Genomic DNA, 24,442 nt, shown 5'->3' with positions numbered 1-24,442 from the left:
CAGTAAAGGGCTGCGGACCTTTCCCACCATCTTTTCCGACATGAAGAATACACTTTACCAGTGTTAATCGAGTTTGATCGCCGCTATCAGATGAAGATGCGCTGCTTACGTCCTCCTTCATGTTTACATGTGCGTAAGGTTGATTTTGGCTCTGACCTACTTACATTTTCGATGCTGATTGGTTGAAAATCTAGCTAAACAGTTTTATGTCTCAATACGCAGTCAATATAGTGCGCAAATAAATTACACTTTTCTCATTAACTGCAGGATATTGCGTGGAGAACTTTTTGATTGGATACCTTTTATTAACGTTGAACATATTGAGCAAAAGAAAATGTAGTGCCCCGTTTGTCGGACCGAAACTGAACGATACAGTGTAACAGCGGCCTATTATCGTACAAACCAAAGGCCTGTACCATGATGGTAGTTGAACAAACTCAGGGTTACAGGATTAGTTTAGAGTTGACAAAACCAAACCAATCCAACCAGGCTTTGTTGGTACCATGATGCTGATCATCAACTTTCTCTGTCAACTCAGGCTTTGATCCTGAGTTTAGGAGTTTAAGTGTGACATCAGTAGCGAACAGCCAATCACATGTTGAGAAACAGTGAAACTGAGATTAATTTCTCGCGAGAGAAGCAGTGAAATTCACTTATTAAATAAAAGTATTAAAATTGTAAGAATTTAAACAAATTTACACAGCAAGAAGAAAACAGCTGTCTATGAAAGAGGACAAAGAAAAGAAAAAGTCTCACTACTGTATATCAGTGCAAGTAAAAATTGTGAAGTTATTTTATACAGCTGATAAAGGTATAGAGAGAATTGAACATTTAAGCTCACATGTAGTCATTTTATAGCTTCATCTATTGATGTTAAAGCGTATTTATATTACCTTTATATATTTATTCATTTAAACTGCGTAATAATAATTGATGAACTAAAATTGTACATGTGTGATTGATAAAGGATATGATAATTACATAAGTAATATCTAAATCATACAAATTTATTATTCTAAATAAGCATCACTAAAAACCAGACGATTTTGTCTTAAAAAATAATTTGCTATGTAGTTACCTTTAATTTTGAGTAGAAACAGGTGGAGTGAGTTTATCGCATTAGGCCTGTGTCACTTTGCTCACAGCTGATTGGTCCAAATTCAGTTTGCAACCTCTTACCTAAAACATAACCTGCCCCAGACCAGGTTAGCCGTGTAGCGTAAGTTACTATGGCGATGAACACTGCTAAAAGCCAAACCACTTTCATGGTCCCTAAAACCCAGGGTTTATGCAAACTAAACTGAAACATAGCTGGCTAGCCACCTAAACCGCCCCAGGTCTATGGTACAAACCAGTTTCACGAGGAAACGGTGAACTTTAGATTCATTTAAAAAATGAAAATTCTGTCAGTTACTCACCCAGACTAGATGGACCAGAAATATCTTCCTTTGTGTTTAACAGAAGAAAGAAAATTACACAGGTTTGAAACAACTTGATGGTGAGTAAATGATGACAGAATTTTAATTTTGAAGTGAACTTTCATTTCACAATAGTTTTAAACTGAACAAACCACGTGGCTACTACATTTACATAAATTATTTAGCAGACAATTTTATTAAAATGAGAAGAGCAGTAGAAGCAAACAAAGAACAATAGGGCCACAATATGCAAGGGATTTGAATATTCCATGTTAATCTAGCACAGTAATATATATATATAGTAAGTTTAATTATTATTGGGTCAAGTGTTGTTGATATGAATTTGACATAAGCAGCTCAGATTGCGTTAGGCAGGTCATTCCATTTTTGGAATTTTAGAACAATCTAATCAAAGATTCCAAAATTCCAGTTTAGGTTTTTTTTTGGAACACAAAAGAAAATATTTTTTTCGGGTGGGGGAGAATCACGCGTTCTATTTGTCCATACAATGAAAGCGAAGAGTCCGATAGTGTTTAGACCAAAATGTTTTTTTCAAAATCTCTCATTCAGTGTTCTGCAGAAGAAACCAACCAATAAAATGGTAAAACCTCTGTTGTGTCACTATGAAAGTCTGCTCCTGACAAATGACACAGACACATTCTTTTTCACCAGCTTTATTTCAACAGGTGTGGACAGGCTTTATTATGCATGGAATGATGACAATCACAATCCTTTCTCAATGTAAGTTATGCTCCTCTAAAGACATGTACACTGACCTCTGCTGGCAGACAGAAGGCGATTAAATACAATTATTAGTCTCAGAAAACGCTCTCAACCATATTCAGGGATGACGATATACCATCAAGAAATGATTAGTCCACGACTTCATTGCCTGAAATTATTTACTATATTACAAGCTTTTTACAACTTAAAAAGAGATTAATAACCATCACTACCATATCTCCCTTTGCACTTGTAAATACATCATTTTTTATTTTCTTATTTGTTATGATAATCCCATACCGACACATTGATCAGCAAATGTAAGGCAGAAGAACAAAGTTCATTAAAAAAATTCCATCTAATCTACACTCAACATATGAGATATTAGCTCTTCTGCAGAACTGAAATGTAGACTATTCTCTGGAAAATAAACATGAACATCTAATAATGACACTGAATAAACTCTAGGCTGACTGCAAAAATCAATACAATTAGTTGAACATGACTTCTGAAATAACCAGTTACCACATTTCCGCAGCAATACCTGACCACCATTCCAGTACCCTTAGTTATCATGGTCCTGTCATCCAAACAGCAGATGCATGTGGTAAAAAACAGAAGAAAATGAAGCAATACATAGAGCAATGTTGCAGCTTTACATGCAAAAACGCTCAACGTTTATATTGGAGGTCTGTCCGAATAAGCAGCATGCATTGAACTTAATCAAGTCCCGTAACGGTTAAAACGCTTGCGATTTTCTCTCAAAGGCAGTCTTTGATGCAAAACCAGTCCGTAGGCAGCTTGTGGACAAGTTTCGCTTTCAACCAGGTCACAAACGTAAAGTGGCATAGCTGTGCCGTCCTGCAACGAGCAAATTACAGGGAAGCCAGTGAAAAATGTGAGAAGTATTGCTGGAGGCAATTTCAAACCTGAAATGAAAACCGGTTCATCTTTAGAACAAACAATGAAAACTACTGGTCCCCAAAGGAGGATACGTTTTACAGCTGAAGGAGCCGTGCTGATTTATTAATGGCAGAGCATCTGTTGGCACTTTTGGACTTGTTTCAACTTACCGGAGGGTAATGAAGTCCAACAAACCCCCTGAGAGAACTTAAAGGTAATGGCTGTTCCCTGAAAAGGGGTACGACCAGGACAAAAGAACAAAACAAAAATCTAAAGCAGTAGCAGTTTTTACAGTTCAGTTCACACTCAGTTATGTGACTCGCATTACTCACAGTGCATAACATGGGGTAGAGACAGAGAGAGAAAACGAACAAAGTTAAGAGTGGTAGTTAAGACATTTTTCAGGGACGCGCTTTCCGCTTCCCATCTCTCGGACGCCATTACACTTCTGCTAGCTCTCAGTGCACATTAAACCAAATGTGCAGTGCTACCTAGGTGAAATGACAAGGGGAAAAATACAGTGGGCCATTATTGATGGTGGAATGCAAAACTTTCCCTCATCGCACTCTTTTCTGAGTGAAGACGATTCTCCGCGCAGGACAAAAGTGATGCGATGGAGCTTGCTTGAATGTAGAGGAATGTTATCCGATGGGGGAATGGATGTTAATAAGGTGCAAGCTTTGTGTCTTTAGATGTACATGTGAGATTGTCTGTTTATGAGCGTATGGGTCTGTGCGAAGAACCCTCGTCGTCGATGCAGCCCGAGCGATTGGTCACAGTGTTTACCTCCCAACAGGTGGCAAAGGAGGAGCTCCTCTCATTACTGCCAAACAAACAGACACACGTGTGAGTGCAAGCTCAGAGCACACAATCACTGTATTTATTCTTCCCTGTAGACATTCTATCAGTACTAGTTCATAGCCATCAGGCAAATGAATTCAGCAACCTGAAGTTGAAAAGCATGCAGCAGGTCTGGTGCATTTACACAACCTCATGAAAGTACACAAGATCAAAGGATGCTTTATGCTCATTGTGGGATTCGTTTCATTTATTTGTTGAAGGCTGCATGGTTCTGAAACACACTGCTAGATCTAACCGTTCATTTTCCTGAGACTTACCTCTGTTAGCTTTGCTTGGGTATATCTTAGTGAAGTGTCTATACTCTTCTGGAGGAGGGAAGTCATCCAGAGGATGAAAAGAATACTTGGACTCAAAATCATCTGTTGAAAGAGACATAAGAAAATGAAAGGGAATTCAGAGAAGATCAACTGATAGAGAACAGACTCCTGGTGAGCAGTATCCTTTTACATTTGATATTTTAAATAATGTAATTTTTTAATTTGGAAAAAATAAGTTTTATTCAGCAAGAACATTAAATTGATCAAAAGTTACAGTAAAGACATTTATTATGTGACATTTATTTTATTTCAAATAAATGCTGTTATTTTGATGTACCATGGCTTTCAACATTGATAATAATAAGAAATGTTTCTTGAGCACAAATATCATCATATTAGAATGATTTCTGAAGGATCATGTGACACTGAAGCAATGATGCTGAAAATTCAGCTTTACCAACATAGAATTTTATAAATTGTTATTTTTGCTTGAATATATGCAGCCTTGAGCATTTTACAAATCATACCAACCCCAAACTTTTGAATGGTAGTACTAGTCTAGGTCATCTCATGATTTTTTTTAAAATAATTAATAATTTTATTTAACTGTAGCAGAAATGTGAATAGCTTTTCACAGCAGCTTTTCCAATAAAACCTTTAACACAAACAATTCAGTTGGCTCATTTATGTTCAACCGCCTCCCAATATTTCCTAATTTTTATGTCACTTTGTTTGGACAAAACTGCATTAAGGGCCGTGACACACCAGAGCTGTAGGGCTAGTTTTTGCAGTGAAGGCTGGAGGACCGGATTCAGCAAGTAGAATCAGGGTTGGGGCCGTCGGTGAGAGATATCGCTCTCATTGGCCGTTCAGTTTAGCGAACGAGACAGAAGGCTGTTTTAATTTTATGTCATCTTACCTGAGCATTCCAATACACAAATATTTTCATAACATGAGCCACCTGGAATAAAGACAGTGATCAGCATGACTGAAATTCAAAATGCCAAGCAGGCGCTGCTTGGTTCACGGTTTGTATATCTGCAGTCCTAGTTTGGGTTTCCTTTTTACATGATTAATATAGACTTTTGATACCTGCTGATATAGACAGATATTTCCTTACAGGCGCAGAACGCACATGCTAGCCGGCAGTTGCCTGTGGGCTTTTCAGTGTGTTCAAGCGCAGCCGGTGCGAGGCGACAACAGTCAGCTTCCATCGCCTCTAGTTCTTTGATGTCACCTTGGTGTGTCACGGCCTTAATGAATAAAAAAATATATTTATTTTCATTATTAATGTTCATGTGATGGAAAGTCCTTTTGTAAGTTTCTCAGGATACACGTGTCCATTAAAAAAAATATAAGTGCCAACATGTGGCAACAACATCTATATTCAATTAATATGAAAAACCACTGGATTACTTACATTATGGATGATATTAGAAAGAGTGACCACATGCCTGATAATTAGGGAAGCATCGTAATGAAAATTAAGGACTGAAACCAAAAATTCAATGCACTTGGCCAAAAACTAAAATAAATAAATGAATAATCCATTTATCGACTTATTTACTAATCAACACTCAAATAGCTAAAACTAAGTTGTAAAAAAACATTTATATTGTACATATAAGGCAGTTTTTATATAAACGTTTTAATAACTCTAATAACTTGTTTTCATGACAGGTTTATTCAAACATACGTCAAATAATGAAGCAAAGTCAAGTAAAAATATAATGAATATATACAGTGCATATATTTAGCAACATGCTCTTTTCTAAAGTTTTATAACTAATGAGTTTATGGGCATTGAATAGCTTTCTTGAGGTAAATCAGACGTTAAGTGACATTGTGTAGACTACAAGCTGTTTCACTAACACTGATTGAGCGATTACATGAGATAGGATTCATTTCTGTAAGTTGTTATGTCTTTCCACATACCTTCCGGTGTTTGTTCACCCATGTTTATTCCGAGCTGTAACTAGTAAAGTGAAGATGAGATGATCGGTTCATGTGCTCTTGATCCGTGCTGCCACTAAAACTGAGGCGGCTACAGTGATCTGGCACTCCATATAAAAGAGCTCAAGAATGACATTTATTGTTTGAATTTTGAAATGAAATCGACAGAATTTTGCGATTATTGGATTGCAGACGTGCTTCAAATATTTAGAGAAGTTTTGTTCACGCAGCGCATCAACAGAAAACAACACAGACTAAAATAATTTAGATTCAAGAAACCATATCATTACCGAATAAAATCGAAATGAATATTGTCAATCCAGAGCTCGTGTCCACACAGTTTAACTGTTGTAGCTTATCCATGTTGAGTGCACGAAATAGATGCTGAAAAGTGAACACCTTCAAAATGTGCCATCGAAGAAGCGCTAATTAAACATTTTCGGTCACTGATTCGGCCCTCCAGAAGCATTTCAGCCCAAAGACATTTTGGTGCATCCGTACTGATAATGTCACTAGATTGTCTCAAAGCCTTCACGCCTAATTATTGATGCAAGTATCATTAGCATCGACATACACTGAATATAAGATTATTCAGTAACAGCTGTTCTGCAACTGCAGATACCCGGTGAACTTGCTAATGAGTTAAATGTGAACACAAATCGGAATATTTTTACCTTCTTAACATGTTTAACACAAAGTGTGGATGTGTTTTGTATCACTTGTGGCACAATACTAGAGCTCAAAAATATAGGAGGCCCGATGTGAGAGAGTTTCAGAGCACAGGAGGGATCATTACTTGCCATATGAGACCAGTGCAGCGCTAGAACATCATCCTCTCTAGATGAACGGAGAATACTGAAATGACCATGTGAGGGCGGGTGAGACTGCAGGTGTGGGTTGAGAGGGAGCTTGAAGGACTCACCTACAAAGGAACGGGAAATGGAAGTGTGTCCATTGCGGATAGGCGGGGGAGGGGGCGGGGGTCCAGCTGGTGTGCGGGAGGGGGGAGGAGGGGGCTTGCCTCGGCTCGGCACATCTGAGGTGCTACCGTGAGTCCGATAGGGAGGTGGCGGTGGTGGCGGAGCATCCCGGCCATTCCGTGACGGCTGCCCAGGAACTGGAGGGGCTGATAAAGGATGTAGAAAACTTAGATAATTAGAATTACAATTAGAGGACTTTCTCACTGCAACTATTTTCTCAAAGACTCTAGACCTCACCTGCTCCTCGTCCCGGGGGCTCTCGTGCTGGAGGAGGGGGTCTGGCAGCCTGTGGGCTGGGTGACGGTGGGGGAGGAGGCGCGTGCCCACGTGTCGGTGTGTGTCCACCCGCTGAAGGCTTCTTGCTGAGCGAGTTGTGTCTTTGGGGAAGTTCAGGGGCAGCTTCATTCACAGGACTGGAGGGGCCATTGGAAACCACAGACTGCTGACGGTATGGGGGTGGCGGCGGGGCCAGGGAGGAAGAGGAGGATGAAGAAGATGAGCGGTTGCTCACGGGTGACGGAGGAGGTTTCACTGGTGGAAGTGGTGCGTTTTCACGCACCGGTGCTGGAGAGGGTCCTCGCTGACCCGGAGTTGGTGGAAGTGGCTTTTCTCGATTGTACGAGGCAGCTGTGGCCTTCTGCTGTGGGGCAGGAGGAGCGTTTCCACGCCGAGACATTGGGGGTGGCGGAGGTGGGGCAGAAGAGCTGTGCTTCATGCCTGTAGAGGGGCTGCTGCCTCCACCAGGGGAATGAGAAAGATCAGGCAGGGACGGTCTCTGGGAACGGCCAGATTCTGTAGGAGAGGCCTGTTGAGAGGAACTGTCGGGGTCATCGTGACTGCCGGGTGGTCGTGGGGCAGCAGAACGAGTGCTAGGAGGGTGCAACACAGACCTGCCTGCAGAACCATCTGCAACACAGCACAACTGATTCAAGTAGGGCACTTCTAAACGTCTTAAAATCTGTAGCTTGAATGATATTAATTGTAAGTAGGGCTGGAACGACGCATCGACGTAATCGATCACGCACTGTTTATGTTCATCCCTAATCTCCTGTCATGTTTCATACTAAACAAAACTCTAGAGCAAATGCTAATGCAGTGTTTCCCACAGAATGACAGTGTAACTGTGGCGCATGGGGGGGCTACGCGCGTGCATTGATATTGACTACCATCTATATACAGCGTGCTAACCTTGAAAATCCAACTGTATTGTATGAGTGAGAGAGAGAGGTAGGGTGAGTGAGAGAGAGAGAGAGAGAGAGAGAGAGAGAGAGAGAGAGAGAGAGAGAGAGGGACAAGCGAGAAGTAGTGCTGTGCGAATGCGCTACGGTGCTCTGCCGCCACAAATAAATGAACGTATTCAAAGCCCTGTAATGGCTAGTATGGCAGCGCTGCTTCATAGGGTTGTGTTCATACAGCATTTTGTTTTTTACGAGCGTGACAACCCCATTCTATAACTGAACTGACACCTGCACATTTTCAGGACTCACAACCGCATTCTCAACAAACCGGAGCTGAATGAACGGAACCGCCTTGGACAACTAGTTGTCTTCCAGGTCATATAATGTGAAAGCCACAGTAAGGGTTGCACAGACTAGTTGACTTTAATGCTCTGCCATGTCGCTTTAAACTTGACGTCGACTAGTCGCTGATCATGGCCTATAGAGGGTGCAACAGAATAAGAAATCTTTTAAGTTTACATTCAAGCGGTTTCCAAAAGTTAAAATGACAAATAAATGCATACTCCGAGAGCGCTGCTCAAAATTTATTGCATGAAAGCACGTTTTAAAAAGCTTATTATAAATTTAAGTTAATCGACCTTTAAACTATAGCGCTGCTGCATTGTAACGCACACACGTAAAGGAAGTACCTAGCACATCATGTGCAGATCACGTGCACACATAAACTTTCAGTACTGCAGAAATTTATCATCAACCCAAGATATGTTCTGTGATTTATCAATAAAATAGCTTAGAAACTGAAACAGAAAGGTCTAGCATATATTTCTTTACTAAAACCCACATCTTCACTATTGGTAGAGAGATGCTGTTATGTAGGAGCAATAGTCTTACAGGTAACGCTGTGTCAGATGCCATAGTGTGCACAAGACTAACCCGCATTCGAGTCTCAGCTCGAGGTTCAGGCTTATTTGTTCATTAATGACATCTTCAGCGTCTAGTCGACTCGACTTTAATCGCATAAATGTCGACTTAAAAAAATCTGAATTTGTTCAACCCTTATCGACAGTGACCTGTATAATCCTGATGGCTTTAGTATATTCACGGAGACTGAGAAATTATTTGCGTTCATCCGCAGATCCAATGGAGCTCCAATGGGTGCAAGCTGAAGGTATACTATACTTTATTTAAACATACTCTCTGCACTCGGTTACTAAGCATTTCAAGTCTTTTGTTGGTTGTTTAAAATATCTGATGGATGAACTCACTCCTCGATTGGACTCATTTATTTAATAACACACTATCAATTGTAATAAAACTTCCCAACGTTATGGACATCGCCATTTCTAATACTGTCGCTGACTGCGGTTGTGAGTCCTGAAAATGTGCAGACTCGTATTTAGCAGCCCTGCCATACTAGCCATTAGTATCTGCTCCAGAGTTTTGTTTTGTGTGAAACATGATAGGGGATTAGAGATGAACAAAAAAGTGTAATACGTCGTTACATCCCTAATTGTAAGCTATGTAAAGATCCTTTGAATTCTCCTTTTGTGCACCAACAGCATATGGCACACAACAAAGGTTGTGCAAACCATTTCAATTTCTGGGTGAGCTACTCCTTTAAATAGATTTGTAACAAACAACACACCTCCCACAGGTCGCAATTTTGGGACGCCACCCTGAAACAGCCCTCCCACTGGCTGGACCGGTGCAGAAGACCCTCCACCGCTGGACACGCTTCCGCTGCTTCCTTTCGGCTCTGAAAAAACACAAAACGATTCAATGATGTACCACATTGAAAGCTTACACTACTGTTCATCTTACCAGACCCAAACTTTTGAACGGAAGTGTAAGTAGTTAACCCACAAATGAGAAATCACAGGGGCAGTCATGGCCTAATGGTAACAGAGTTGGACTGTTGATCCAAAGGTTGCTGGTTCGATTCCAGTACCGGCAGGAATATGACTGAGGTGTCCTTGAGCAAGGCACCTAACCCCCTATCGCTCCCCGGGCGCCAATCAAAGCTGCCCGCTGGTCCGGGTGTGTGTATCCACGTTTGCAGTGTGTGTGTGTTCACTACTCGCTACTCTGCTCCTACTGTGTGTGTACTTACTTGGATGGGTTAAATGCAGAGGTCAAATTCCAAGTATGGGTTACTTGGAATTTGAGTCTAAAAGTCTAAAAAATTTTCACTAAATGTCATATACATAAATGCAAATATAGAGTATTTATACCAAACCCCTCTTTTTATTCTTCAACGTATATTAAGAATATATAGCCTATTAAGAAAACCATTCGGATAACAGGACAGACAAAGTAAAAGTAAATGATTTGTTTAGACTTCAGTTGTCTCACAAGTCGGTAAAATAAATGAATCCAGCCCATTGGAAGTTTCAACTCGAAGGCCGGTTAGCGCCCTCTGGAGGGAGACACCATATCGAACCCTTGCAGGGAATGTCTGTGGACAGATAGGCTTGTGGGCATTTGTGAATTAAGGCCGCGGAACAACAGTCTCAAAAGTCACGAGATTTGCTGTGCATGAAATTACAGGTACAGATAAAGCATTTGTGGATTGTGAGCAAAGCAATGTGAGTATGGACAATAATGCATGATTGCTGTGTGTGTGTGGATCTCTTGTGTGCATTAGAGGCTGACATTTTTTCGGGAATCCCACGGGTCACGGGATTCCCGTGGGATTCCTGCAGGATGGGAGTCATCTTTGCTATCAATCACGGGATTTGGACGGTACAGGATAAATGGTTAACGGGAGCAGACGGGAGCGGGAATCAACCAAAAGCAAAGACGACAAAAAAAAGAAAAAAGTAAATGCATCATTTTGTAGTTTCCTTTTAATACGCCTACAATGTAACGCAATTAAAAAATAACTACACGACCCCGCCGTCCCAGAAGGCATCAGTGCTTTTTGTCACGGCTTACCGCCGAAATTCAAAGAGCAGTGATGGAGGGAGCTAACAGCCGCGGAGAAGTCGATGTGGCAAAAAATGATTTACAGCGCAAAGTCAGAAGTAATGACATGTCTATTAAGTTCACAGAACTGGTCGGAAAGTCTGAAATATTAATTAAGTTTATGAGAGTAGAATGTGACGGTGATAGCACAATGTACGCTGCTTGTAAGACATGCTTAGTCTTAGTCAAGTACGCAAGTGATTCAGGGACGAGCGGTCTGAAGAAGCACACTTGCAATGCAAATTCGGGAAAGAATCAGGCAAGCATCGCTTCGTTCATCAAGCGAAAATTGCCGTATATGGGAGCGGTACAGGAGCGGGAGTCAGTTTAAACAGGAGCGGGATGGGATTGGGAGTCAATTTACCAGGAGCGGGATGGGATGGGATTATTTTTTAAACTTTGGTCTGGGAGTGGGACGGGACAAGATTTCTTTCTATGGGAGTGGGACGGGACAGGAGTGAAAATCCACTCCCGTGTCATCCTCTAGTGTGCATCTGTGGATTGCTATGTGTGTGTGTGGATCTGTCGCGTGCATTTGTGGATTGCTGTGTGTGTGGGGATCTCTTACGTGGATCTGTGAATTGCTGTGTGTGTGAGGATCTCTTGCGTGCATCTGTGGATTCCTATGTGTGTGTGTGTGTGTGTGTGTGTGTGTGGATCTGTCACATGCATCTGTGGATTGCTATGTGTGTGGATCTCTCACGTGCATCTGTGGATTGATTTGCGTGTGTGAATCTCTCCCGTGCATCTGTGGATTGCGTTGTGTGTGTGTGGATCTGTCGCGTGCATTTGTGGATTGATTTGCGTGTGTGGATCTCTCGCGTGCATTTGTGGAATGTTTAGAGACTGTTTTCACTCCATAGTTTTACACTTACTCTCGATCATCGGTGCACTCCTGTCACTGACAACGCCAACCTTCTTCAACCTGGATCCTTTGCAGATTTCCGAAAGCAATGCCCCTCTGCCCTTTGCTTCATCTCGGTTAAGCTTAGGAGGGGTTGCGTTTGCCTGTGGAGAAAGTGTATTTCTTTTTCATCCAGGTATTCCAAGGGGTTCACAGAAGCTGGTGAAATTTGCGATGTGCTCGCTGTGAATATTTTTTGCATTTTGGTTTTGCAGTCCCAGGTAAAGTTACCAGGCATATAGAGAGTACTTACCTGGCTAAGGGTGGGAGGAGGAGGGGGACCACCTGGGGGTGGAGGGGGAGGAATCGGCATCTTGGAACTGTGTCCGGTGTTTGCAGCTGAGTGTGTGTGACACTTAAAACTTCATGAAGACAGTTACCTAATGAAACAAAATAAGTAATGTGTGTGTGTGTGTGTGTAATCTGTGTACATTCTCTCTCTCACACATACACACACATATATATATAAAAATATAAACGCACAGACACACATACACTATTTAAAATCCACATATTCCAGCTGAATAACAGTATAAATGATATTGAAAATAAAAATCTTACTGACCCCAAACCTTTGAACAATAGAATATAACGTTAATGCACATGCAACCTCAAAACTTCAAGTCATGTTTTTCCTACACTTTTGCATAATGAATATTCTATATAATTTTTAAACTATTTACGTTGAGATTCAGAAATATAAGATTCATAACTGCTGGAAAGCGGTGCTTGTACATGATCAAAGTTACCAGGGCAGAAAATGTCCATATCCTGCTTCATTTCTTATTTAACATGTAAACAATTTGACAACCACACACTTGGAGCTGAGATAACATCTGACAGCTGATCGCTTCTCCTTATCATCACTATTTCTGACGATGACTGTCTGTTGTTTTAGAAAAAATACCATATAAACCGTATGGACTACACTTATTAATACTGTAAAAAAACCAAAAACATTTATATAGGATCTCCGTAATTCTGATGCTCACGATGGCAAAAACAAAGTTATCAGTTTATTGTACTATAAATTAGTGTAGCAATTGTAACAGTGATGAAGCTTGATTGTCTATGAAAACAACACGGCCTGCAGTCTAAGCTAGTATATTCGTATACTATTTTCAGTTAATGCTGTTGAATATCGGTCAAATGACGGTCATCAAAAGACATTTAAATGCTTGTCTCGTTCTTTATTTGCATATCTATTTGATTGTGAATTAGCTTGACTTTAGCCTTAGCTTAGCTTGGCCTCGCGTTTGGCAGGTGCGTCCGTCAAGTCAAGACGTTTCTGACGGTGCATGAAGAAAACGTTCCGTTTGTTCGAAACTGATTTAATGTGTTAATGTGATGAAGTGATGCAATGTCTGTGCCTACTTTTTTTCAGCAATGTCCGATGATTTCGCAAGCCGGGATCCCATCATACATGATCTCGCGCGTCAATCGCCTTGATTTGCTCCTCCGTTTGGACCGGAAATTACGTCACAGACTATATGTTTTCATTTGATACTGTTTATTGATTTAAAAAGCAGCTGTTTTTATTGCATGAAGGAACTTAAGGCAGAAAATGTGAAGCACTTCTTGTGATTATTCTACTATTGTTTCTATTAAACCCTGTTTTTTTGGTAACACTTTACAATAGAGGTGCACTAATAAGCATTAATTCATGCTTAACTAATGCACAGATAATACTGAATTAATGTGTAACTAATGATTGTCTAAGCTATTCATTAATGATTACCACATTAGGAACTAATTAAGAGTCTGTATGTTTAATGTATTAGTTCATACATGAATTGTTATTAATTAAATATGTAATTGTGAATAAATTCCCTAATAACTCATTTTTGTAACTAATAGTGTTAATTAATATGTTACTTACCAGGATGAGCCAAAACCTTGTATTTCAACTTCCAGATAATACAGGTACACATTAATACATGATTAATTACTTCATTGTTAGTGCAAATTCATGTGTAAATTACTACAATTACTAAATGAGTAGTTAATAATGATGTGCCTCAACAAGTAAAGTCATAACATAATGAAACCTTTGCAAATCATTAGCTAATGATTAATTAAAGCAGACATCTGGTAGGTGAAGTGCATAGCTTTGACTAATTGTGGTAATTAACACATTAATTTACACTATTAGTTAAAATATGTTATTAAGGAAATAATACACAATGACACATTGAATTAATATCAATTCATGTATTACTTAATCTATTAATCATATAGACTGTTTTTTAGTTGCTGATGCAGTAAGAATTCATTAATGGTTTAGTTCTTCATGAATCATACATTAACTCATGATTATCTGTGCATTAGTTAAACATGAATCAATGCATATTAGTGCACCCGTATTGTAAAGTGTTACCCTCATTCACACATAAGCATATGTGGAGGAAGTGTAAAACCTTTATTTATGATTTTGTGAGAATTTTTTAAAGAGAAATACTTCAAAAAATTTCGGAAAGATATTGATAATATAATAAAAGATATTGGAATATCACTATTTTAATGTTCTCCTGATTTGTTTTAATAAGTTTGTCATGATATGATGTGTCCTTGCGATGGCTAAATGTGCAATATAAAAAGGCTAATGTCTGAATGTCAGTCCTATTGAGGAGCACCTTCCGCAGAGTTTTGCTTTATAATGAAAGTGCCATGAAATCTTCCCATCATCGTGTCAACTGATTGCAGATTGCAGGAAGATTCTCGTATAGCTGCACACTGGTATTTAATTCAGGAAATATACATCTAGTTGTGTTATGATAATGATCAACAACAACAAAAATCAAGAAGAAAAAAAATCCCGGGAGTGCCGTAACCTGACACGTGGTGGTGCTATAATAAATTATATGGATTATTCGACTTCATTCATTATTTATACACACAGTTAGCCTATATTTTGGATGGCAAATAACAAAACATATAAAAAGACTGCCATAACAAGAAAATGTAGGCTATATGCCTAATTTACTATGTTTCACAGTTGCTGTACTCAAATAGGCAATGTTGGAGTGACAATATATCTTTAAGATGTATTTGGTACCGTAAATAATTAGCTTTTTTTTACTGACTTTGAGATATTTAACTATAACTTTAATGAATGCAAATCTGATGAAGAAGGTATGCATAAATGTCCCTCACTGTCTCAACCTCAATAACATCAATGATCGACATTGATGATTCAAATGTGCTTAACACGTGATCACTCAAAGAGTCGTCATTCAAATTATTATGACACGATTTTATCTTCATAGTACTAAAATTCAAGATTATAGTTGCTTCACCTTGAATAAAAGTCAATTAGCTGAGACAGTTAATATAATTCAGTTTATTTATTTGAAAACAAAAAATACTGTCAAACTAAAAATGTTCAGTAAAAATGCATATCCACTGTAACTTCCTCTTGACATTCCGTGCATGTTTTTTTCTTGTAGATCGGAATGTTGAAATGATTTACTCTATGATGACAGCATCATCAGGAGTGCAGTTACCAATGAATATGCAGAATAATTCTGTCAGATGTTGTTAAAAAATGGGCAGGGACCACTATACCAGAATCTTTATCAATATAACTACTTTTGGCACAAACATATTCCTTATATACCAACAGATGGCAGGCAGATTTGTAGTTATGAAGCAAAATTCTCCACTACAGTTACAGTGAATGAATTATGCTTGACAATTACTGCAATTTCATCAATCAGCAAACACACTTCACACAGATTGAAATGCCTTTCAAATAAATGCAAATGTGCAAGATCCCCTGCATATGGCAATCATAATCAGTCTTATGACTACTTCAGCATGTCATTCAAAACAAGATGTGCAATATGTACAATGATGTAAAACAATATAGTATTTGTATAAAAAATATTTAAAGTCTAAGGGATGTTATATAAAGAGAGTGAATATTCTAGAGTAAACAAGTCAGGATAATGTAGTCAACTAGTCAACCAATCCTGACGAGGTCATCAAGACCAACCGACCAATCAGAATAAAGTGTTTCAGAGAGCTGTGTAATAATCATTTTGAATTGAAATACAGGAACGCATAACTATATGGGGCCTTAAAATTGCAATAAAACTATGAACTATAATGTACTTTGCTAAACATTCCTTTGTAAAACGGTATAATGTGTTCAGCCTTAAGGAAAAGCATTATACCATAATTTCAGAGCATACTCAAAATAACAAAGCTATTGATTGTTGTACAAGAAAAACAAGACAATCTCATTCAGAATGATGACATCATGCCCCTTTAAAAATGTACCCTGTTACATTAATAGCATTGAAAAAAAAACATCACTTCGTAGAGTCACTGTGTATTTGATTTCTCTAAAATTTCTAACAAAAGTGGGCATTCATCGTAACATTATCACTTACTGAATTACTTCTAAATGTATGAATCCTATTACTATTTTTGGATTTACAATGTTTTTGTATCATAGCAGTGTTTTCTTTTTATTTAAAAAAAAACCTAACTAATTTACAGAAAATAAACGAAGAAAAAACATGTATAGCCAAATATATTTGGACACTCGTACAGTATGTGCTTATTGAGAATTTAATTTGAAAACCATTGGCATTAATATGTTTTTTTTTTTACTAGTTTATTAGTTATTGGTGTCCAAATATGCTAGCCATAAACAGGGTAATATTATAGCTGTGAATATGATTATGAACCCTTCACAGTTACTATCCATCATCCATAAATGCCTCCTAAAATTCACATGATCTTTACATGAAATCATACGCCACGAGCATTTCCTTACAACTGAATATCAGTTTGTCTCTTAAACATAATGCAAAAGTTTGTATGAAGACTTTGCAAGAAAATGAAGAAAACCTGCCTTTGATCTGTTAGAAGAGGTTTGCAGGACAACATATCAATGCTTCTCATGTCAACAAATAATGAAAATACAAACAGGTTTCTGGTTTTAGATGTATGATTTGTTGCTTTTGTTTTTTTCTACTCAGTAGCAATGCCTCAGCATCACAAATACAAGAGCGCAAAGGAAAACGGACCCTCGTGTGGCTGAGCCGCTAGCTAGCTATGCTACATTTCTAGGACGGAGTTGAGTAGAGATCTTTGGACAAACAATAGAAAGTACAAAATGTACGTTATGATCACATGCTTATCGCGTCACCACACTTTTAGGCTTTGTCACTCTGTTAGTAGCACAAGATAACAAGATGAGTTAGGCAGTGCTTAGAGTTCACGTCACAAACAGACCGGTGGTGAACTAAAGCAAGTCGTGTGTTTTGTTCTTCTTTCGTTCGAGCACTGCACAGTTCAGGCCCCCGGTCCACGTCTTTTGCAGGGAACAAACCGTTTTGTAGTCTCCACCTTCGCCCACTTCATTTGACCTGAAGACTGACAGGAACATCTTTGTTGTGATTTATGTCAATCAGAAAAATAAACGATGGCTCAAAATCTTAAGACAGAGATAATGTCGAGTTAATCCACAACTAGAAACGTACGCAAGCTAACCTGCTGGCAGTGTTGTTAAAGAGGATTTGGGTACACCTGTCGAGGGTCATAGGTCATTTCTGGCATGTATTGCTCATGTAGCTCGGCGTCCAGTGGGAGTCCATCCATGGGTAAATCAGAGTAGCCATATGGAGGGTACACTGCATCCAGATCTGAGAGAGAGAGAGAGAGAGAGAGAGAGAGAGAGAGAGAGAGAGAGAGAGAGAGAGAGAGAGAGAGAGAGAGAGAGAGAGAGAGAGAGAGAGAGAGAGAGAGAGAGAGAGAGAGAGAGAGAGATTCAAGTTACAGTCAAACACGGTAATATTCAGTTGTTTTTGTCTGTCATTCATATATATATTTTAATTATTTAATTAAAATAATAAAAAATATAAATCTCTATCTGTTTTTTTAATTAACTTTTCATTATTAAATTATACATTATTAATTAATTGAATAATTTAAATAATTAAAAAATAGTTAACAAGAAAATAGTAACAATAGTGGCATAGAGTGACTTAAGAAGAATTTAAATTAAATATATTATATAATATATATATATATATATATATATATATATATATATATATATATAACTTATAAACTATATACTATAGATTTTTTAAAAAAATTATATATATATATATATATATATATATATATATATATATATATATGCATATCATGTGCAAAACACAAACACACAACATATTTCAATAGTTTTAATTAATGTATTAATAATACTAATGACAATATTCAATTATCTCACAATATATTTAATTAGTAGAAAACAGCTACAAATTACTAATTAATGTAACAAGTTAATTGAAAAAATCATTTTTTTAAAACAACAGTTAAAATGATCACATTTAATCATGCAATGTAATATTTCAGCATTCAAATTATATAATATAATTCATATTTTTTGTAAAAGAAAAATGTCAATAAAATATTATTAAAAAAATAAAAAAACATTTAAAAATAACTTTTACTTTTTTAACTAAAAATGAAAAGGTAGTGTTACACTAATGGTCACATGCTTTTGCTGGTGTTATAATTTTTTAATTTAACATGTACTATAATTTATACTTTTTTTAGTCATTCCATGAAATAGCATCTTCATTATTCATCATAAAATGATTATTATTTCAACCGAATCATTCTTACATTTTAATTCTGAATTAGTTTACAGTCATGACATTTCTTCAGTATTTTAAATATAATTTAAAGGATTATGTTTACCTTGCACATTTATTTTAGACGTCCATCGTGAGTGCATTTTTGTCAAGGTGTTTTTAGTTAGTTTTTACAAACTATGGGACGTGCTTCCTTTATGGCAGAACAGCATCAGTGTGTAAAATATCCACATAAACGGATCAAACAGGTTGGGTTGTTTTTAGTAGGTTGTTTAATATTTACATAGAGTCATCTGTGCGAAACTCAAATGAGCGAAAAGCACGTCACATATGCTGGACCGCCGCTGACTTAATGTTCCCCTACAGAGGAACACAGCATTCTGTCGCTTTGCGGAACGGACTGACAGCAACGCAAATTCAGTGACTGTCTCTCTTTATCTTTTCGTCTTTGACCCCTCTCTCACACGCAAACGCACGCCATAACTCATTTGTCATGTGGCGTTTTATTCCAATGCTCTTCGCTCTAATGCTGCGAGATGTGCTGGATAAATAGGCAATTTGCGGCGGTGTTATGTACTAAAGCAGACGGAGAGTGAGTGAATGCGCTGGACTGTCGAACGTGCTCTCAACTTACCATCTGGTATGTATCCAGGGTCGAGTGGCATGGCAGCATGTGCCTGAAAGAACAACAACGCAAACATATTCATTAAAAGCTTCTTTCATAAAGAAAAGAAATATGGTAAATACCACTGAAATATTAAAACATATTATTCTTGAGCAGCAAATCAGCATATTAGAAAGATTTCTGAAGGATCATGTGACACTGAAGCTGCTGGAATAAATGACATTTTAAAATATAGTTATTTTAAAGGGTAATAATATTTCATAATATTATACATTTTTGCTATATTTTTGATCCAATAAATGCAGCCTTGGTGAGGATAAGAGCATAACGTTTGAAGAAAAAAAAAACATTAAAAAATGTTACTGACTGTCCTGTGTTTGCTTAACTGGCTTTCTTAAAAGCTTTTTTTCCTTAAAAATTGTTTTTTATGTTAATAAAATCAGCCTTGATTAAGTAGAGTATAATAATTCATGCTATAAATGTCTACTTTTGTGTTCCCTGGGTGAAAGAAAGTTAGGTAACGCTTCATTTTACAGTCCTGTTCCCCATGTACATACTATGTATTTATTATAGTAATTACAATAATTGGGTAATAACTAGGTACTAACCCTGAACCTACTCCTAAACCTAACCTTAACCCATGTACTTACCTTATATTACCCAGTACTTTCTTAGGTAAGTACACTGTAAGTACACATAAGTTAACGCACTGTAAAATTAGGCGTTATTACCCAGTACTTTCTTAGGTAAGTACACTGTAAGTACACATAAGTTAACGTACTGTAAAACGAAGTGTTTCCTAAAGTTACACGTTTAAAATGCATGAGTAAATAATGACAGAATTGACATTTTTAATGAACTTTTCCTGTACTATGCAGTGGCCCAAAAAGTATTAAAGTATTTAAATGTCATTGCATTAGATACAAAATATCAAACCAAGTGACATCTACAAAGTAATGATGATTCTCTCATAACCAACATCATTTTTTGAGCCATTTTTTGTTCTGATCACACACAAGCCTAAAAACATCCATGTGCATGTGACGGTCATATAATAGCTGCATAGTAAAAAAATAATTGACACTGAAACATTGAATTACTGGAAACTAATGCACACATTATTATTCAATAATCTATCAAATTTTATGCCATATCAATATGATTGTTTCATTACGATTGCTAAAAATTGACATGGCATACATAATCGAAATGATCTCATTAATAATAATGTCCAGTAATCTGAGAGTGTGCCAGAGTGTGGTGTGTGACACATATATTCACCATTTCCCACGCTGCAGGGTCATGTTTGAAGAGGGAGTGTGTGAGCTCCACCGACACACGCTTTCTGTAGTCTGAACTCTTGTCCTCAGAGATGCGGAAGAGAACGGCCGCAGCATAGGTGGCTGAGGAAGAGACAATGATGAGAGATGTGATCATTATTTACATATTATTATTACCATACTTTCTGGACTGCAGCAGAATGCAAATATGGTGTAAGTGAAAAATTGGTGAGAGACTGGTGAAAAATTTAAATAATGCATTAAAAGTAGGGTAGGTGATTTGCTCCAACCTTTTTGATATGCTGGTTGAAAGTTTTTTCACATCCTGATAGCAATCATTAAGTGGTCTAAATGTATTTATATGTATATATCTCGTCTGTGGAAGGCGTAGGACCATACAATGTTCGTCCAATCATTGCATTAGGTCCGAATCCAATGATACGATGTCTTACCTGCCTGTCAACGTATGTATTTCCATACTACCGCACCCCTGCTCGCGCAGACATCACATCATCAGCGCATTTCATGCTATGCAGAGTTAGACAGACGTCAGTCACTGAGCGCCGCAACAGAAACAGCAGCAACCTTTAAAAGGCACTTTTAAAGCCGCCTGAACCAAACAACCAGCTTATGCTGCGTCTACGCCATAACTACTGCAATTTGTAAGAGATGGAAACCCGTGACGTTATACTCAGAGCAATTTGTGACTCGAATTTATGCGTTTCAATGGCAAAACTATCACCACCGAAACGCAGTCTCTCGTGACACTTTTGTTTTGCTCCCCGCTGTGTGTGTTCATGTGTTTTGAAGGGGGCGTGGCTTTGGTGGCGCTCTGAAGGCAGGGTGGGATCTTATGCTCTCAAAGCTAGCTCTACAGTTACATCTCCATGCACAGTCACTCTTTTCATAAATTTGTTAAGGTTTGGCGTTTATAATAAATATTGTTTAAATGGACACCATTATAACTTATGTTATGGTATTTTACAATATTTCGAAATGTAATAATAAAGGCGACTTATCCGCGTTTTTTCCAGCACATTCAGCTTTACGTCACAGGAATAAATTACATTTTAAAATATATTCGAATAGAAAACAGTTATTTTAAATTGTAATAATATTTCACAATATTACTGTTTTTACTGTATTTTTCATCAAATAAATACAGCCTCGCTGGGCATAAAAAAAATTCTTTCAAAAACAAAAACCTTACCAATCCCAAATCTTTGAAGTGTAGGAAATATGTATTAAAAAGAAACTGCATTACATATTTAATGTCTATATAATTATTACCTTCTTATATGTAAATAGATGGTTCCTGGCCAGATTAAGAAATGTATTCCTCCGCTTGTGAGACTAAAAGCCATTTGTAACAGTATGTGGCAAGCTGGAGCTTCTCTTGTGTGTTCTGCTCTTTATCTGACGTGTTGAAGACACTAAAGTCATGCTGCATCTCTGTCTATTGCAGACTGTCATTGACAAGCGGATACAGGAGACAGTGTTTATGGCAGTGTATGAAAGCTGCTGGTAAGGTACTGTAAACACAATATCTCATTGCTGCCGGTATTCTGTATCATCTTGCTTCCACTGGGAGTCTGATGTAAAATCAAGAGGAAGGTTTGCACAGTGTTTGTCCAGACTATGATCTGTCCAATGACATATGGCTTATTTCAGTGTTTTATCAACATGTAATTAGTCATGAAGCGTGCTATTAAACTTTCTCTCGATGGGCGTCACTCACCAATCCCCTCATTGGGAGAGTGCAGGAGCTCCATAAGAGGTGCAGATGCTCCTTCTGCGTCAATCATCTCAGCAGACTGCTTATCCAGAGCGAGTTCACACAGAACACCGGCGGACACGCGCTTTATGTTCTCCACGTATGAGTACAGAAGCTAACAGGAAAGAGGAAGTCAAAGGATGAGAGGGGTTTCACTGTTGTCTTATCACATCCACTTTATTCAAAGCTTGCCATTTTCTACACACTAGATTTTCAATGAAGATCAATGATATTCACTTCACCTGTGAATGGTCATGATGTTTTGACTCATCAGTTTATATATATAACCAAAACTAATACCTGCACATATGTCCTTTTGTGACATTTTAGTTCTGTAAAAATATTTTGTTGAAGACTCCCTGTGGTGAAAATCAGGTTTTTAATGTTGTTTATACAGTATATCTATGTGGTGTTTTTAATATGCTTTAAGACAAACCATGTGCAAATGCATGTCAACACCATTGCTGAGCATTTTCTCCTTAAAACTGCAGTGAACCAAAGACAGTATCAAAAACGCGGTTTGAAATCAGACTACCTTGTAACCAATCACGTCAATGTGTGATCGTCAACGAGTTATCTGGGCTGGGCGGCATTCTGCCCCGACAAAAAGTTGCAAAACGTTTTTTAAACGGAAACGGTGGTGCATTAAAAAACGTTCTGATGACGCAAGAGTTGGAACTATGGCAGCTGAGAAGGCCATTCTTTTTGTTCTTTTAGAAGAATTTTCGGAGCCTGATGAAATCGCTAAAAATACTTGTTTAATACAGCACAATACGCTCGATGTTACAGTCACTGCCCTTGCTGTCCATAAAAAAGGAGAACACCCCAATCGAGTGAAGGGATTTGTGGAAACTGTGGTTCCTAATTATTGTGATCTAACATTTGCCTCGCATTTCAAGATGAAAAGACAAACATGTCTTCTAATATCTTCAATTGTTGCATATACCGAGCTGCAGCTCAACGACTTTACTTGGACCCATTGTGCGAGCTGTCTCTTTAATACCGCGTGGTTTATATACATGTTGCTGCTGATTGGGCTGAGATTTTTGACACACCCACCAAACAAGAGAAAACGTATCCGTTTCCAAGAACCATGTCGTTCAACCCGGAAACGGTAGCAAAACGTTCGCCCGCCGGTTTGAGCTTGAACGTGCCCCTGGTGTGAGTGGAGGCGGGGCTCATTTGCATATTTATAGAACCGCATATACTAAATGAGGCAAGGGTGTAAAGTTATTTTAAGGCAAGAAGACATTTTTTTTCAAGGAAAAAACGTTTAATATGTCATTTTGGTAATCAAAGATGAGTTTTAAGTGATACAATTATTGACTACAGGGGCACTTTAAAAACCTACTGTTTATCAATATGCTTAAACTCAGTTACAGTATATAAATTAAGCTTAATTAGTTGTATTTAAGTGAATATATTCAACTTTATTACTGTGACCCAATTAAAATTATTAATTTTTTTGTGCCAGAAAAGGCTGGCTCTTATTAATCATAAATTATATTATTTAATAGTTAAGCATTAAGGGTATTTCGTTTTTTTAAATACTTTTTTAAGAGAACTGCATTTCTCTTCTCAAACAGTAGCTTGTTTAATAGTTTAAACGAAAGCTTTAAGAGTAGCTTCCCCGAATCTGGTAGTGTAATATAAACATGGATGAATGCACAAAAACAAACAGCAGCCAGACACCCTGCAGTCATCATCGCACCACAACACCCACACATCACAACACACACAGATGAATCAGATTCACTGCCAGGAATGCCATAAGTTGGTTCAGTACTTGCACAAACAGAGGAATGGTCTGCATGCTGGCGATTTCCCCTCGGTTGATCGGATCTCTGGCCAGTATATGCAAAGCTCCTGTACAGCCTTCCACAATCTCCTCCATTCGCACGCCATCCTGTGAAAAAAAGATTAACTCTAAACACCAAAGGGACCTGGTCTATGCCAAATACTGGGGCCTTGATGCTAATTGGATTGTATTTTAACCTCCCTTTGGAGG

At 38.0% G+C, this 24,442-nt stretch overlaps 2 protein-coding genes across 4 annotated transcripts in view; both read right to left on the bottom strand.

Moving 5' to 3' along the window:
- Nucleotides 1–2,076: 2,076 nt before the first annotated feature.
- wipf2b (WAS/WASL interacting protein family, member 2b) lies at nt 2,077–13,622 on the bottom strand. Its single transcript, XM_077195021.1, has 8 exons — nt 13,516–13,622; nt 12,395–12,521; nt 12,113–12,245; nt 9,919–10,029; nt 7,333–8,001; nt 7,038–7,241; nt 4,163–4,264; nt 2,077–3,867 (listed from the first exon to the last, which is right to left on the bottom strand). The coding sequence occupies exons 2-8, from the start codon at nt 12,452–12,454 to the stop codon at nt 3,827–3,829; spliced, it is 1,320 nt and encodes a 439-aa protein (XP_077051136.1). The 5' UTR covers nt 12,455–12,521; nt 13,516–13,622; the 3' UTR covers nt 2,077–3,826.
- A 1,844-nt stretch (nt 13,623–15,466) lies between these two features.
- jupb (junction plakoglobin b) overlaps nt 15,467–24,442 on the bottom strand; it is an 84,393-nt gene continuing 75,417 nt past the window's right edge. For all 3 annotated transcript variants that reach the window (XM_077194984.1, XM_077194986.1, XM_077194985.1), the window contains 6 exons: nt 24,221–24,340; nt 22,399–22,549; nt 20,662–20,783; nt 19,390–19,432; nt 17,644–17,795; nt 15,467–17,526 (listed from right to left, as the gene is read on the bottom strand). In XM_077194984.1, coding sequence (XP_077051099.1) covers nt 17,659–17,795; nt 19,390–19,432; nt 20,662–20,783; nt 22,399–22,549; nt 24,221–24,340 — 573 coding nt within the window. In that variant the 3' untranslated portion in view covers nt 15,467–17,526; nt 17,644–17,658. The remainder of the gene's footprint in view (nt 17,527–17,643; nt 17,796–19,389; nt 19,433–20,661; nt 20,784–22,398; nt 22,550–24,220; nt 24,341–24,442) is intronic.

The sequence above is a fragment of the Siphateles boraxobius genome, unplaced genomic scaffold (assembly GCF_051911475.1).
Source record: "Siphateles boraxobius isolate OS27281-9 unplaced genomic scaffold, OSU_SipBor_1 33, whole genome shotgun sequence".
Classification (NCBI taxonomy): Eukaryota; Metazoa; Chordata; class Actinopteri; order Cypriniformes; family Leuciscidae; genus Siphateles; species Siphateles boraxobius.
This window is presented reverse-complemented; position numbering and strand designations above follow the sequence as displayed.